The sequence below is a fragment of the Trichomycterus rosablanca genome, chromosome 1 (genome assembly GCF_030014385.1).
Source record: "Trichomycterus rosablanca isolate fTriRos1 chromosome 1, fTriRos1.hap1, whole genome shotgun sequence".
NCBI lineage: Eukaryota > Metazoa > Chordata > Actinopteri > Siluriformes > Trichomycteridae > Trichomycterus > Trichomycterus rosablanca.
In genome coordinates, this window is record NC_085988.1 from 17271061 (window position 1) to 17286180 (window position 15120).

Below are 15120 nucleotides of genomic sequence, written 5' to 3' on the forward strand. Positions count from 1 at the left end.
GTATACCAGTTACAGACAACAGATCTTACAGATCTTCTCTGTCTCTGTATGTGTGTGTATGTGTTTGTGTGTGTATGCAGGATTGGCCCAGTACAGTGGAGATCCCAGAATTGAGTGGCACCTAAACGCACACTCCACTAAAGAAGATGTAATCACAGCTGTGAAGAATTTGCCATATAAAGGCGGAAACACACTAACAGGTATAAATATCTAAATACATTCACATTTTTACCACTATTTTAGTGCATTCATACTTTTTTCTCACTTATTGTGTGTGTGTGTGTGTGTGTGTGTGTGTGTGTGTGTGTACAGGTCTTGCTTTGATGTACATTCTGGAGAATAGCTTTAAGCCTGAGTCTGGATCCAGAACTGGTGTTCCAAAAATAGGAATCCTGATCACAGATGGGAAATCTCAGGATGATGTTATTGGCCCCTCACAGAGCTTGAAGGAGGCAGGAATAGAACTATTTGCTATTGGTATGATTGATTAGCACCACTTAAAAGCACACATAAAGGAGTAAAACAATTAATATTTTTTTACTAGTGCTCACAGTATATACATAGATTTTAATGAGCCTCTACCAAACAGTTGAGATGATCACAAAAATGATGCAACTTTTCATTGATGATTTTTCAGCTACTAGTTAATATGTGTTTGGTGTCTGAAGTTTTTAGTGCTTTTAGTCACTAAAAACTTTGTGGTTTTATTTAATGAGGAATCCAACAATCCAACACTAAATATCTCTTACTTGTTCTGTTTTCATTAAAAACCTCTAAAAGAGTGTATTTTCTTTTTTTTTTACATTTTACACACTGTCTTAATGTGTTTGAAATTGAGTTTTGGGTGGCACCTTGGCGCAGTGGGTAGCTAGCTCTGTAGCTCTGTCCAAAGACATTCAGTCAGACCAGTTGAAGTTGCTGGAATTGCCATAAGTATGAGTTTGTGTGTGCCCTGTGATGGACTGGCAACCTGTCTGGGGTGTTTCTTACCTTTTGTTCAGTAAATCAGACCCACACAAGTGGAGGGTCTGATAGAGGATAAAGTGGTTGTAAAACAGATAATGAGGGAATGAATTTTGTTTAGTGAGGTGGACAATGAATGATAAGAACTGCATGACTGTTTATATTATTTTTTCTACTTGAACACATTTAACTCTAGGTTGTGTATGTGTGTGTCTGTGTGTAGGTGTAAAGAACGCAGATGAAAATGAGCTTAGGACAATCGCATCTTCCCCAGTGGAGACCCACGTGTATAATGTGGCTGACTTCAGTGTAATGAGCTCAATAGTGGAGGGTTTGACCAGGATTGTGTGTGGACGTGTGGAGCAGCTCGAAAAGGAGATTAAAGGTCAGCAAAATAAATCAATAATAAACAGAACTTCTAACGACCAATTATACATTTACATTTTAGACATTTAGCAGACACTGTTATCCAGACTACTTACAAAAGAGCAAATTATTCTCTTATATCTGTGGACTTTTGGCTTTGGAACAGCCAGTACTGCACGCAATTTTTAAGTTTAAATTTTCAAGTCATTTTTTGTTGTACCTACTGTGCCAGTCTATTATTACAAATAACATGTATGTGTTTGTGTGTGTGTGTGTTTGTGTTTCTCTGTCTGTATAAATAAAGGTGAATCTGGGCCTTCTTTAGCTCCTGAAGCACCACGTGATCTTGTGACCTCAGATATCACAGCCAGAAGTTTCCGGGTCTCCTGGACTCATGCTCCTGGAACAGTGGAGAAATACAGAGCCGTTTACTATGCTTCCAGGGGAGGCAAACCTGAGGAGGTGTGTGTGTAAATAGATATACATGTGGACACCTGGTACTTTAAGACAAAATACTTGACTCAAGTATTAACCAACAAATATGAATAATGGTTTACCAGACCTCTTTCTGCCACTTTTAAAGTGCATTTTAATGGTGTCAAAAACCGGACTCAGTAACACCGTCTGATACCTTGGCTTTACCTTTGGCTCCTCCAGAGGGCTTTTATATCCAAGGAATGGAAAGCAAACTTTAGTTCAGCTTTTAGAGAAGAGGCCTTTAAAGAAGAGGCATTGACTGTGCTTGGTTGGTCCTGAATGATAACACCTGTGCTTCAGCAGCTTTAATTCATGGCTGACCTGTTTTTTTAAGGTTCTTGGGTTATACCTGACCATCTGTAGCAGTTTTTGTGCTGTATAAGGTGACATTTTGAGCTTTTTTTCCAACTTTGGCAACAAGACAACTGTTCCATTTATTTAGTACCTATGAACAATAGTTTGATGGGATCTAAAGTTGATTAGAATTGGCTCCGTCTGATATGTGCAGTCAAAGTAGCCCCATTAACATGTTTTAAATATTGTTTTAAGTGGATTTTCAGTGTGTGGATAACCTGTAAGTTTAAAGTAAACTTTTACATCCAGCAAAAACATATGTGTTTAATTCGCACCACACAGACTCCTTTTAATTATTACAAGTAGTTTAAACTTTTAGTACCTTAATAAACTGGCTGCTCATTGTGTTTGTTATTCAGCGAAAGACAGCTTGTTTTAATCAAGACCGTCCACTCCAGTAGCCCTGAAAAGGCAGTGAGATTAAAGAAAAAAACTCTTGCAGTTCCTTCACAATAAAAGCTTTAATTTTGTGTTCTAGTCCAAGTTCGCTTTTATAACAACTTATTATATTGTTATATTATATTATTATATTATACATCCAGCACAGGGGTTGTACTGGCTACAATTACAAGCATGCATTTCTGAAACTTAAGTGTTCTACTGTCTTTTACAGGTGGTGGTCAATGGTGATCAGACCTCTGTGGTGCTTCAGCATCTAAACTCTGTGACTGAGTATGAGATCGCTGTGTTCGCTGTCTACAGTAACTCAGCTAGTGAAGCTCTGAGAGGCAGTGAAACCACATGTGAGTATTTTAATGAAATATTATTATATTTTTTTATATATAGCATCAACAACAAGCACCTTACAGTCTGGGCTAATAAGCTGCCTGGCTAGCCAGATTGCTGTCCTGCCGATTCAGTTTTTATCCTGTTAGACCAGACAATCTTTACATGCTATTTTGCAGATGACATGCAGGTTGTCAGAAGCCTTTTCCCTAACAACGGTTTACATACTGCGCTCTGCCATTAAGTTCTGATTTATGGAGTGCCACAAAGATGGTTGTCCATCCAACAGATCTTCCAATCTCTAGCACCTAGTGGTCACTTTTTAAATTTTTTTTAAAGGTCTTAGCTTCTTGACCAAGGTCCTTTTTCAGGAGGTTTCAGGTTGAGCCAACCTTCTTCCATTTCAATTTTTTTGCCAGTGTGAACCTGGAACACTTAAAGCCTTAGATACACTATGCTTTGCCATAGATTAAGTACAGAAATTCACACAGTGCTGTAAGCTTGGCCTTTTTATGTCCTAACAATGCAGTGTAAACTGTTTTTCTTATAAACCCGATCAATGTCCAATCAATTCAGATTGCAAGACATGGACTCAAGTTGTGTTTTAAGTGTGTTAGATATATCTCAAAAATAATGAAAGCAAACATGATGCTCCTGCCTACACTTTAAAAGATCTGAATACTTTTGTAAATAAGAGATTACACTATTTCCTTTTTAATAAATGTTAAAAAACTCATAAACATGTTTTCATTTTGTCATTATTGGTTAATAAGTGTGGATTGGTAGGTAAAATGGTAATTATATCCATTCAGATTCAGATCCACAGCATAAAGTGTACAAAAGGTCAAGTGGTCTTAATACTTTGTAAATGCACTGTGTGTGGTTTCTTAGTGGCTTTGCCCATGGTAACTAACTTGGAGCTGTATGACATCACGCACAGCAGCATGCGTGTGCAATGGAGAGCAGCAGAAGGGGCTTCTGCGTACATGATACTGTATGCCCCGCTGTCTGAGGGAGATGCAACGGATGAGAAAGAGGTGAGATTTTTGTTATCTGTATTTAGCAGAAGCTTTTTTCCAAAAGGACTTGCAGTCGAGGCCAAATACCATTGAAGGTTAAGGGCTCAGGGACCAAACAGTGGTGGGGCTTTTAGTATCTTAGCCACGAAGCTACCACTGAGATCTGCTTCTCACACTAAAGCTTTGTTTTATTGGAGATATACAGTAGCTGCCCTAAGAGCCTAATTGGAAACTATTTAAAATCTGGCTTTTTGAGTCGGTACTTGCCCTGATACAAATACGACTATGATATGATACTGTAACCTCCTGAGGGCCAGCATGTTGCATTTAAATATTTAAATATGGGAATGTATTTCTTATTAAATAAGTGCAGAAAAATAAAGAGATTATTTACCAATATGTTGCTAATTTAAATGAATGTGTGTGTATAGGTTAAAGTAGCAGACAGTGTAACTGAGCTCGAGCTGGAGAGTCTGAATCCTGCCACTGAGTATACAGTCACTGTCTACGCCATGTATGGAGATGAAGCCAGTGACCCCAGGACTGGTCAGGACACAACTCGTAAGTGTGTGTTAGCATGACTATGTTATACTGCTTTCTTATAAATGATTGAATAATTTGAATAGTGAAACTGATTTTGATGGAACAATACTGTTCTACCACTAACAAACTAACAAACGGAAGAAAAGGGATGAATGTAGCAAAGAACTGAGAAGTGTTTGTCATCCTGTTAGTTGGTACAGCACAGTGTACCCCATATGAGAAATATGCTGCAGAAAAAAGATGTCAAAACTGCATATGGGGCAATTCGCTTTCCCAGGGTGGTTCCATTGTGAGGCCCAAAAGTGCTGCAAACTTAAAAAGATAAAAAGAAAGTGCAGAACTGAGAACTACAATAGGTTATTACAATAGGACTGGCTGCTCTGTCCATCTGCAACAACCCAGCTCTGGGAAAAAGCGGAAAGATACGGAACCTTCAAAACAGGTCGGGAAAAGGGACGTCATACAATTTGCTCTTCAACCTTCTGCCTGAAATAGAACCAAACAAACAATCACACGGAAAAACACACAAGAAATATTAGGACCCAGCAATGAGCTGACTCACTATATATGCACTTTATCCACTTATAAAGGGCCACTCTTAGCTAAAACGAGTAACAAGGCACAGAAAAGGCATGTTAGGTGCAGTTTAAAGAGAACAGCCGGCCAACAATTGTTAAATGTGTGCATCGTCTGCTCATGGAAAAGGTGCCACCAGGATGCACTATAGGACGATCCATCTTGCAACATACAGTAGCTGAAAGACATGCTGATAATGTCCTGGTACCACATACCACAGGACTCCATCAGATGTCTCGTGGAGTCCATGTTCCAGTGGGTCAGAACTGTTTTCACAGTATATTAGGCAGGTGGTCTCGCCTAATATGTTTTTTTTTCTTTACTCTTTTTTTCTCTTGACAGTGCCCCTCACTCCAGCACGTAACCTGCGCATCACTGATGTGTCCCACAGTTCTGCTCAGCTTAGCTGGGATGCAGCGTCTGGCAAAGTAAAGGGCTACCGTATCGTGTATGTGAAGACGAATGGGGATCGGACCAATGATGTAAGAATGAGGCGAATTATATGCTAATTATACCAAATCAATAGTTATTTATTAGGGAAGTGCACATCATACTAGAAATAGTATTTGCTACCTTTTTGCCATTACTTTACTAGGTCTTTAGATACATAATTTTTCTTTTATTTATTTATTTTATTTATTCATTGTCTGTTTGGCCAAATACAAGAAACAAGCCAGATATCTCTTAAAAAAATATATCCAGCACTATTTACACATTACTGCTTTTTTAAATTGTTTTAATATGGATCACTGTACATTCAGATGTTTTTTTTGGTGCCTCTCTTTCGCCCAGCTGATTACTCTGCTCATCCCTAGTCTAGCACAGTATTTATGGTGAATCTGAGCTTGGGACTGGCACTGAGAGTGCATTGACAATTGCACCTCATATTGACTAGGCTGTTAGTCAAAGTTTGGGACCTAACGTTATCTTTTCAGAAAAATAAACCAGGTTGCTCTCCCAAGGAGGTACCACTGTGAGGCCCCAAAGCGCTGGTTCTCAGCCAGGTTCCCATGACAAAAACTGGACTGGACCAAGCATGGTATCATGGTTTCAGAGAAAGAGCAGACTGCCAGACAAAGGAGCTTGCAAGTCTGTAAAGGGGAAACCTTGATATATAGAAACACGTTCACCTGGAGTTAACACTCAACAAGGCACAGGTTACTGTCAAGATAAACTGATGCCAGACATCTGTGGCTTCAGTTCTTCTGGAAAGGCAGAAGGACATGATTTTGCAACTGAGCCACGCCCCAATCTTCATGGCAGGTGGGCCTGTTACAGTCATATAAACATTTTGTCTAATTGGCACAGCAACAAAGTCAGTGGCACTGCGTCACTTCAGAGCAAACAATGGCACGGTTTGGTCATTGCAGTCAAAGTGGACTCTGCAAAGCACTGAGGTGAGGCCTTGAGTAGGCTTACTAAACATTTTTCTAGTTACATTAATATATTGTATCTTTTCAGGTTCTTTAGATTAGATTCAAGTAATTTTAAAACTAACAGTACTTTTTTCAGTATTTTCTAACAGTACTGATCTAACCACCTCTGATTAATTGTGATCTCTCTCTAGATTGAAGTGGGCCGCGTTACCAAAAAGTTGATAAGCGATCTCACATCTGCAACAGAGTACACAGTGGCCATCTATGCTGTCTATGATGAGGGACAATCTGATTCTGTTACAGAGAGCTTTAAAACTAGTAAGAATGATTGCACTCACTCACACACACACACACACACACACACACACACAAACACACACACAAAGCCATAAGTTTACACACACTTACGTACACATATACAGTATAAATGTACATACAGTTGAAGTCATAAGTTTACATACACTTAGACTAAAGTGGTTAAAACTCATATTTATTTGCTCCATAGATTCCATGTCAACAAACTGTAGTTTTAGCAAGGGTATATACATTGTAAATGACACAATAATTTTTCCAACAAATGTTCTCAAACAATTTATTTTACTTATAATTCTCTATAACAAAATTCCAGTATGTCAAAAGTTTACATACACATAGCATGCACATAAATTGACTGTGCCTTTAAATATATAATGACATTTTAGAAAACAATATGGCTTTAGAAACTCTTGATAGAAACTTCTGAAAGACTAATCATTAGAATTATTTGGAGGCGTACCTGTGGCAGCCTTTTTTTTATTGTCATAGCACAATCAAAATTAATCAGCCAAGACAGTCTGAAGTCTGGTACAATTTCCAAAGGCATGGAGGTACCATATTCATTTGTTCAAACAATAATATACAAGTTTCAACACCATGGAACTAAGCAACCTCCATACTGTTTGGAAAGGAGACATTCTCTTTTTCCTGTGGATTTTGGTGAGGAAAATACAAATCAATCTAAGAACAACAAATGACCTTGTAAAGATACTGGAGGAAACAGGTATTTATAGCAGCAGTAAAATGTGTTCTATATAAGCATGACCTGAAGAAGCCACTATTCCAAAACTGCCATGAAAAGCCAGATTACAATTTGCATGTGGCAATGTAACTGGCCACATAATAATTGCCATAATAGACATTACATATGATTATGTAAGAAAGTCAAAAAAGAGCATCCTTACTCTGAAGCACATAGGTGGCATCATTGTGTTGTGGGGGTGCTTTGCTACAGGACTGACTGGTAAACTACAAAAATTGCATTTCATTATGAGGAAGAAAAAATATGTGGCAATATTGAAGCAACATCTCAAGATATAAGCCAGGAAGTTAAAGCATGGATGCAATGAGTCTTCCAAATGGACAATGACCTCAAGCTTATTTCTAAAGTTGTGGCAAATTTTCGAGCTCAAGGACAACAAAATAAATGTAATGGCGTGGGCACTACAAATCTCTGACCTCAATTCTATAGAAAATTATGGGCAGAACTGAAAAAGCATATGTGAACAAGAAACCTTACATCAGTTCTGTCAGGAGGAAAGGACCAAAATTCCTGCCAAATGCTAATCACATGTATGTAAACCTTTGAGCCACTGGGAACATGATGAAAGAAATAAAAGCTAAAATAAATTACTGTCTCTGGTATTATTCTGACATTTTACATTGTTAAAATTGGGAAATTAAATTAAATTAAATTGATCCTAACAGATCTAATAGCGGCAATGTGTCCTAGGATTAAATGACAGTAATTATAAAAAATGAGTTGGAGGTGGATCAAGTGTTTATAAGCTTTTGAAACTGTTGTGTGTTTGTGTGTGTAGAGTTGGTTCCCGCTCTGGGGAGCGTAAGAAGTAGCGAGGTGTCTACGAACGGTTTTAGAGTGAGCTGGAAGCATGCAGCCCCTGATGTTTCAATGTATAGGCTCACCTGGACACCAGCCAGTGGAGGAGAACCCAGAGAGGTAGGACACACATACACACACATACATATACAGATATACTGTACATATTCACTTAAATATGCACCTGCTATCAAAAAAAATAAACTAGACACATGCAAACACTCTTTCCTGGCTGGTCAGGGTTGCAGTGGGTCTACTCTAACAGGAACACTAGTCCATCACAGGGCCCTGCGAGTAGAATGCTGCGCTACCCATGCGCCATGTGAAATAGTCACTCTCTCAAACTTTTCCTGTGAGTGATAAAACTAGAGACCAACACCAGTATCATAAAAGCTTAATTTGCTTAACAAAAATATGTGGCATTCTATAACTTTATTCCTATACTCTATTACTATTCCAATACACGAAAAAAATACTTTGGTAAAACAAAACAAAAAAAAACATAGATATGCATCTAAAGCATCTAAAATTTGTATGCAAGCATTTGGACTAATCAGGTGTGGAGAAACCATATTACGCATTACTTTTTTCACAGTCATTAAAGATTTTAATTTAGATACCTAGTACTGTTGTTGTGCGGCACCCACATATTCTGAAGAGCCTCCTGAAAAATAAATAAATAATATCATAATAATATATAATAATAATAATATAATATAATACACTTCACTGCAAAAAGCAACTATGGCTGCAGACTTTATGTAGTGCTGCTCTTTCTCTCTCTCATTCTTTTTCTTTCTTTCTCTCTGTAGATGATGATTGGTGGTACTGTGACTTCACACATGATTACGGGTTTAAGGTCACTTACTGAGTATGTGGTCACGCTCACAGCCATCTACAAAGATAAAGCAGAGAGTGAAACAGTGTTTCTTCGTGAAACTACAGGTAAACTAACAACAGCTATTACAATGTCACAATCAACAAATGAAAGAATTGCTGCAAACTCCACATTAGAATTCTTGTGTTTTGGTAGCTCAGGTGCCTCAGAAATAGGATTGTTGCACTCTCATGAGTAACAGTACTAAAATGTACCATTGCTTAGAGGTGGTACCCTATTAATGTCGTTAGTATGTACTTTCTTTAGTATGCATCTTCTTACGTGTGAAAGTATAAACTTCAGTTCCAAAAAAGCTGGGACAGTATGTAAAATGCACTAAATAAATACTGTGGGTATGTGCTGTTTTTAACTGAATACCGATCAAGATCAGATAAGATAATCTTTTTATGAATGTTTGTTGGGTCTTTTTAGCAAACTTGCCTTTTAGTCTTAGCTGCTCCATATCTGCATCTTAAAGCCAAGCTAAAATCTTTTCCTTAATCTCTCTCTTTGGAAGATGTGAGCACACTGGTGGAGTAAGTAACTGATATTGTGATTACTCGGTGTTTACCCTGTTCATTTATCTTATTGTTTCCTACTTTCCTCTGTGGACATGCTGTGGGCATGTTGCCGATGTCCCTGTGGGATGAAGGACTTTTTTCTGGACATGATGGATATGTTATCATATAAAAAATCAGTACTATAGTTAGTATAATACTATTTATCCTTTTGGGGATCTTCCTTGTTTTAAGCGCTTTTTTGTGAACATTGTAATTTAGAGCTGTTACAAGTTAATGTTGAGACTTTAGTGTTATTGCTTTTTAATCTTTTTAATCAAACTTTCAAGCTGTATCAAAATATCTAGTATTTTACTAAAAATAGTAACAACATTACTTCTGTGTTTTTGCTAGTTGCTAGACCAGTAACAGTGGCAGCCACAACCACTACTACAACAGCTAAACCAGGTATGTGTAATCATCTTGACCAGTTTTAATATTCCTTGTTTAATATTTCTTGCCCCTCATAAGTGAAATTAAATCAATACATTCATGCAATGAAATGTCACAGGTTTTTATTCATTTGCATTTACAATTGCAGCATGAAGCAGATGCTTTTATCACAATTATTATATATAAAACAATTACAGCAAATGAGGGTTAAGGGTCTTGCTCAGGGGCTCAGCAGTGGCAACTTTGTGGTTGTAGGGCTTACATATACCAGCTGACTCCACATGAATAAAATAAAATGTTGTTATGTGTGTGTGTGTGTGTGTGTAGTGGTTCACCAAGGTGTGCGAAGTCTGACCCTGAGTGATTTCACTACATTCAGCATGGGTGCATCATGGGAACTGATGGACCCAAATGTACGTCAGTACAAAGTCACGTATGTCACAACACGTGGAGATCGAGCTGAACAGGTGGTGAGTGCAGATTTTAGCTAACACTTACACACACTGCTGTGTATGACATTGGGACAGTTGTGGCTTATTGGTTATGGCTTTGGAGTACAAATCAAACAGTTGTGGGTTTAAATCCTTGCTGTTGGGTTCCTAACAAAACCCCTAATCCTCAACTGTTCAACTTGACTGTAAGTTGCTTTTGTATAAGCTTTTTGCCATATACTTTACTGTAAAATATTTAAAATATTGCTCATTTTAAAGCACTTGTTTGTTAGTAAACTGCCTGGCAGAGGATCAGCACCACAATTATAGTGGACAGTTCCTCCCATCTAAAGTATTTGAGTCTGAAGAGTTGATGCTTACTCTTAAAACTTTACAGAAACTGGTCTAATGCTTTCTGATTATCTGGCTTTAATGAAAAAAATATTGTACAGACACTAACATTTAGTGTCATAATGCAAATTAACTTGCTTATTGGAGGACACCCCATCTACCCCCTATCTAAACTAATTAGATCTCAAATGGTTATGACTGCACGATTGATCGGGGACAATGAATGCCATTCCCCCTACCCAGACCGTGGGGCTAGTTAGATCCTGGCTTCTGGTCACAGATTTATGTGAAATCTGTAATATTTTAACCACCCAAACATTACAGTATGTTTGAATATAAAAGTATGAATATTATGTTTAATTTAATTTCACTTCAATCAATCGCTTTATCCTAGTCAGGCTTTTGTGGGACCCAGTTCCAACAAGAAACAAAGTACGCTAATATATCACAGTGCTTTGGCCATCCCTGCTCCTCAGACATAGCCAATCATGTTTGTTTAGATGCACAGCCTGCTGATAACACAGCTGAGACTGAAACTCATATTCCAGCAGTGGTGGACTAGCATAACAGTTTTCCAAATTCTATACTATAAATCATAATATTTATTTTACTGTAGGTAATCTGCAGGATGTGGCTGTAGTTAAGAATGTGTACTGTTTTCTGTGCTGTAGATGATGGTTCCCGGCAATCAGAGGTCTGTCTTGGTGCAGCCATTGTTGTCAGATACAGAATACAGAGTAAGCGTGACGCCCCTTTATTCAAATGGAGAAGGATCAACCATCACACGCTCTGCTCGAACATGTAAGTGCTAAATCACTGTGGATTTAAGGGTCTCATAACAGTATTGCTCATTGACAGTAGTAGTGGTTGGTACATTTAGGCACAGAGTAAGCTTGTTTTTTTGGTTATTACAAACAGATTCAAATTACTCACAGTTAGTACTCAGATCTATTCAGTAGTGTGTTTGTTCTTAAATAATAATTATAGGCTCTTTTCTCTTTGGAGATAATGATCTGTCATTAAGAAGCTGTGACTGCAGAGAAAAAAATCTTAGTGCTTCTCAGTCAGTCTTTCTTTTCTGTTCCCTCAGTGCCTCTCATTGCTCCTAAGAACCTAAGAGTGTCAGAGGAGTGGTACAATCGCTTCCGCCTCACCTGGGACACGCCTCCCTCTCCCACCATGGGCTATAGAATCATCTATCAGCCTACTTCAGGTAAAATAAGCTACTCACCTGCTTTCTAGCAAAACTCATGCTAGAGCTACGTGCCATATTGTACTTACCATGCCAGAATATTGAGTCATTTGACTTTTACAATAGTTTTTACATTGAATTACATTTCTTCAGTGTTAACCAAAGTGGTATACAGACAACTGAATTTAACATACATTATGCTCTGCAGTTGCAAAAACATAACTTGAGGCTTTGACAGCTCCCATTTTCTCAGGAAGGCTCTCCACAAGGTTGGAAATTTGAGACTTTTCAGTGAAAAGAGCATTTCTGAGGTCAGGCATTAATGTTGGACGAGAAGGCCTGGCTATAAATCAACTCTCTAATTCATCCCAAAGGTCTTCATTGGAATTAAGGTCAGGGCTTAGTGTCGGCCACTGGGGTTTCTTTTCACCGAATTCATCAAACCGTCTCTTTATTGACCTTGCTTTGGGACGAAGGAAACATCATGCTGCTGTTCTGTGTGGTATAGGGGTGTCTTGATGCTAATAACATGGGTAGCTTACACATCTGTAAGAGCACCATCTAGACATCTTTTTCAGAGACGCCCTTGTCTGTTTCAGCAAGACAATGCCAGACTACATTAGACACATGTTACAACACTTAGACTATATATTAAGGGACTGCAGTTGCCAGACTGATTTGACAATGTGTGCAAAATAAGAGTGAAAAGTTTCTAAAATATTAAATTCTAAAATATTATTGGATATAAAAGCAGGGCCCACCAAAGGCTCCGTCTTTTCAAGCAAAGATGGGACATGGCTCACCATTTGGTGCCAAACTTAATGAGAGAATTGTCAGTTGAAAGAAAACGTATCTCAATGCAAAATTCAATGTTCAGGTTAAATTTCTCAGTAAATAAACGCTTTCTGTTTTCTTTTACATTTTTCTTGCTGTCCTAACATTTTTTGTGTAAGGTCTAATGTAACTACCCAGACTCAGTTTGATCTATGTGTGCAGTACCAGGTCGAGCTCTGGAGACATTCGTTGGGGATGATGTAAACACCATGCTGATCTTGAACTTGTTGAGTGGGACCGAGTACAGTGTAAAGGTCGTCGCCACATACACTACAGGCTCCAGTGATGCTCTCACCGGCAGAGCCAAAACATGTGAGTTACCTTAACCTCGACCCTGACAGGATAAACCGGTAGTAAAACATGAAAATGAATAAATAAATGTTTGCCAGTTTGAATTTGAAATATTTCTTTAATAACCATAAACTGTATTTTTCACAATTATTTGACTATTCCTTTAATTTATCTTTATTTCCCTCTTGCTCTTTATCTCTCTATGTCTCTCTCTTCAGTATACCTAGGTGTGACTAATCTGAGCACCTACCAGGTGAGGATGAACAGCATGTGTGCTCAGTGGCAGCCTCATCCTCACGCTAATCAGTACAGAGTGAATATTGAGTCCCTGCTCAGTAAGTACATGTCTAACATCACCACCTTAGGCATATTGGAACTTGTATCAATTTCATACAGTGCTACCAGAGATGGATTCAGTAACAAGTAAGGTAGTTCAGTAACAAGGCCTATTACAAAAATAAAACAAAAAACTTTGCACAAATTAAACTTGGACATCAACAACCATGTTTCCAGAATCGCATAGTTCAGCTTCTAATTGGTTTGGCCTGAATATTTAAACCATAACATCATGTTAAAAGGCTTTTTGTAGGTACACTGGCTTATGTTCTTCCTAGTGCCCACCCACTGATTCCCCTGTCACACTAAAATTATGTGATGAAGGGTGGAGGTTTGAACATGCTTCCTGTAAGACATGTGCTTTTTAAAACTGCACCTGTAACAATATCTTAAAGAACAGCACTTAATGCTTCCATCCATATACAGAATTGGTTTGAGTCACGCTAAATAATAGGTCCGCCATATTTCGAAAAAATGCCAGTTAGTGGATTTGTGAATTAGTGTACAAACATCTTTGGATAAGTTTGGACATTTTGTGAAATAAAAACAAGAATCTGTGATTTGTTAATTTTCTTCAACATTCATTTAGGTATGAATTTCTACAAAGAAATATTGTTTTATGTCTTGGCTTAACCAATTTGATTGTATTTTGTAAATATTTTTTTTTGTAATTTTTGAGTCTGATCATTGGGACAGGCAAAAAAGAGTAAAAGATTTCTAGAATATTCCATGATAAGCAGCTAAATTAGTAGCAAGTGAGGGTATTATGAGGATATAACAGAAAAATCCATGTAAGATTTATCACTCATCAGGGCCATGACTTACCACTTAGTGTCAAACTTGATTGTGCCAAAGTTGTCTGTTAGTTAAAACTAAATATTTCTCAACAAAAGATTACAATTAAGTTAGGCCTATCACCATCTACAATACATAATATTGTAGATGGTGATATATAATATATCAGTGAAAGGTACAAAAGCTAGCATCTTTCAGGGTATATGGGTGCATCAGTGCCCATTGTATCAGTAAAGAGGTGTATATTGAGATTTAAGAGAAACATATGCTTAGACAGATGTCTTAAAAATGTATGGTGCAGCCTCGACTGTTGAGCAGCTGAAGTCTCATATCAAGCATATCAAGCATTTGCAAATTCTACTTGCAAAACTGCAACAATTAATGTCCTCAGTTTTCAAATAATTTCAATAAAACATGCATATCTCCCAACGTAAGTGTTCATCAAATTCATCAAATTTGTTTATATTTACAAAATATAAATAAGTTGTTCAGTTGTCTGTTAAATATTTAAGAAAATTTACAAATCACAGATTCTTGTTTTCATTGCATTAAAAAATGTCCAGGTTATATTTGCACCTTGTGACTATGTAGTAAAAGAATGCATGAAAGAATACAGGTAAAGTGACAAACTGTTAATAGTTATCAGAATGCTTATCTAATCAAAATCAGCATTAGTGATTTTTTAATTTTCAAAAGAGATGTGTGTGTGTTTTTTACAACATGTCTAGGCATCATTTTAAATAGCACTTTTCCAAACTAATGTGCACTATTAATGCAACAATGCAAT

The 15120-nt window shown here is 37.6% G+C and overlaps 1 protein-coding gene across 1 annotated transcript in view; it reads left to right on the forward strand.

Annotated features, from left to right (window-relative positions):
• col14a1b (collagen, type XIV, alpha 1b) overlaps positions 1–15120 on the forward strand; it is a 73588-nt gene that overhangs the window by 18473 nt on the left and 39995 nt on the right. The window contains exons 7-23 of the mRNA XM_063000392.1: positions 81–200; positions 313–477; positions 1187–1348; positions 1634–1791; positions 2774–2903; positions 3778–3923; positions 4337–4466; positions 5367–5506; positions 6592–6718; positions 8257–8396; positions 9089–9221; positions 10065–10118; positions 10431–10573; positions 11557–11686; positions 11976–12098; positions 13074–13223; positions 13421–13537. Of these exons, the coding sequence (XP_062856462.1) occupies positions 81–200; positions 313–477; positions 1187–1348; positions 1634–1791; positions 2774–2903; positions 3778–3923; positions 4337–4466; positions 5367–5506; positions 6592–6718; positions 8257–8396; positions 9089–9221; positions 10065–10118; positions 10431–10573; positions 11557–11686; positions 11976–12098; positions 13074–13223; positions 13421–13537 (2268 nt within the window). The remainder of the gene's footprint in view (positions 1–80; positions 201–312; positions 478–1186; positions 1349–1633; positions 1792–2773; positions 2904–3777; positions 3924–4336; positions 4467–5366; positions 5507–6591; positions 6719–8256; positions 8397–9088; positions 9222–10064; positions 10119–10430; positions 10574–11556; positions 11687–11975; positions 12099–13073; positions 13224–13420; positions 13538–15120) is intronic.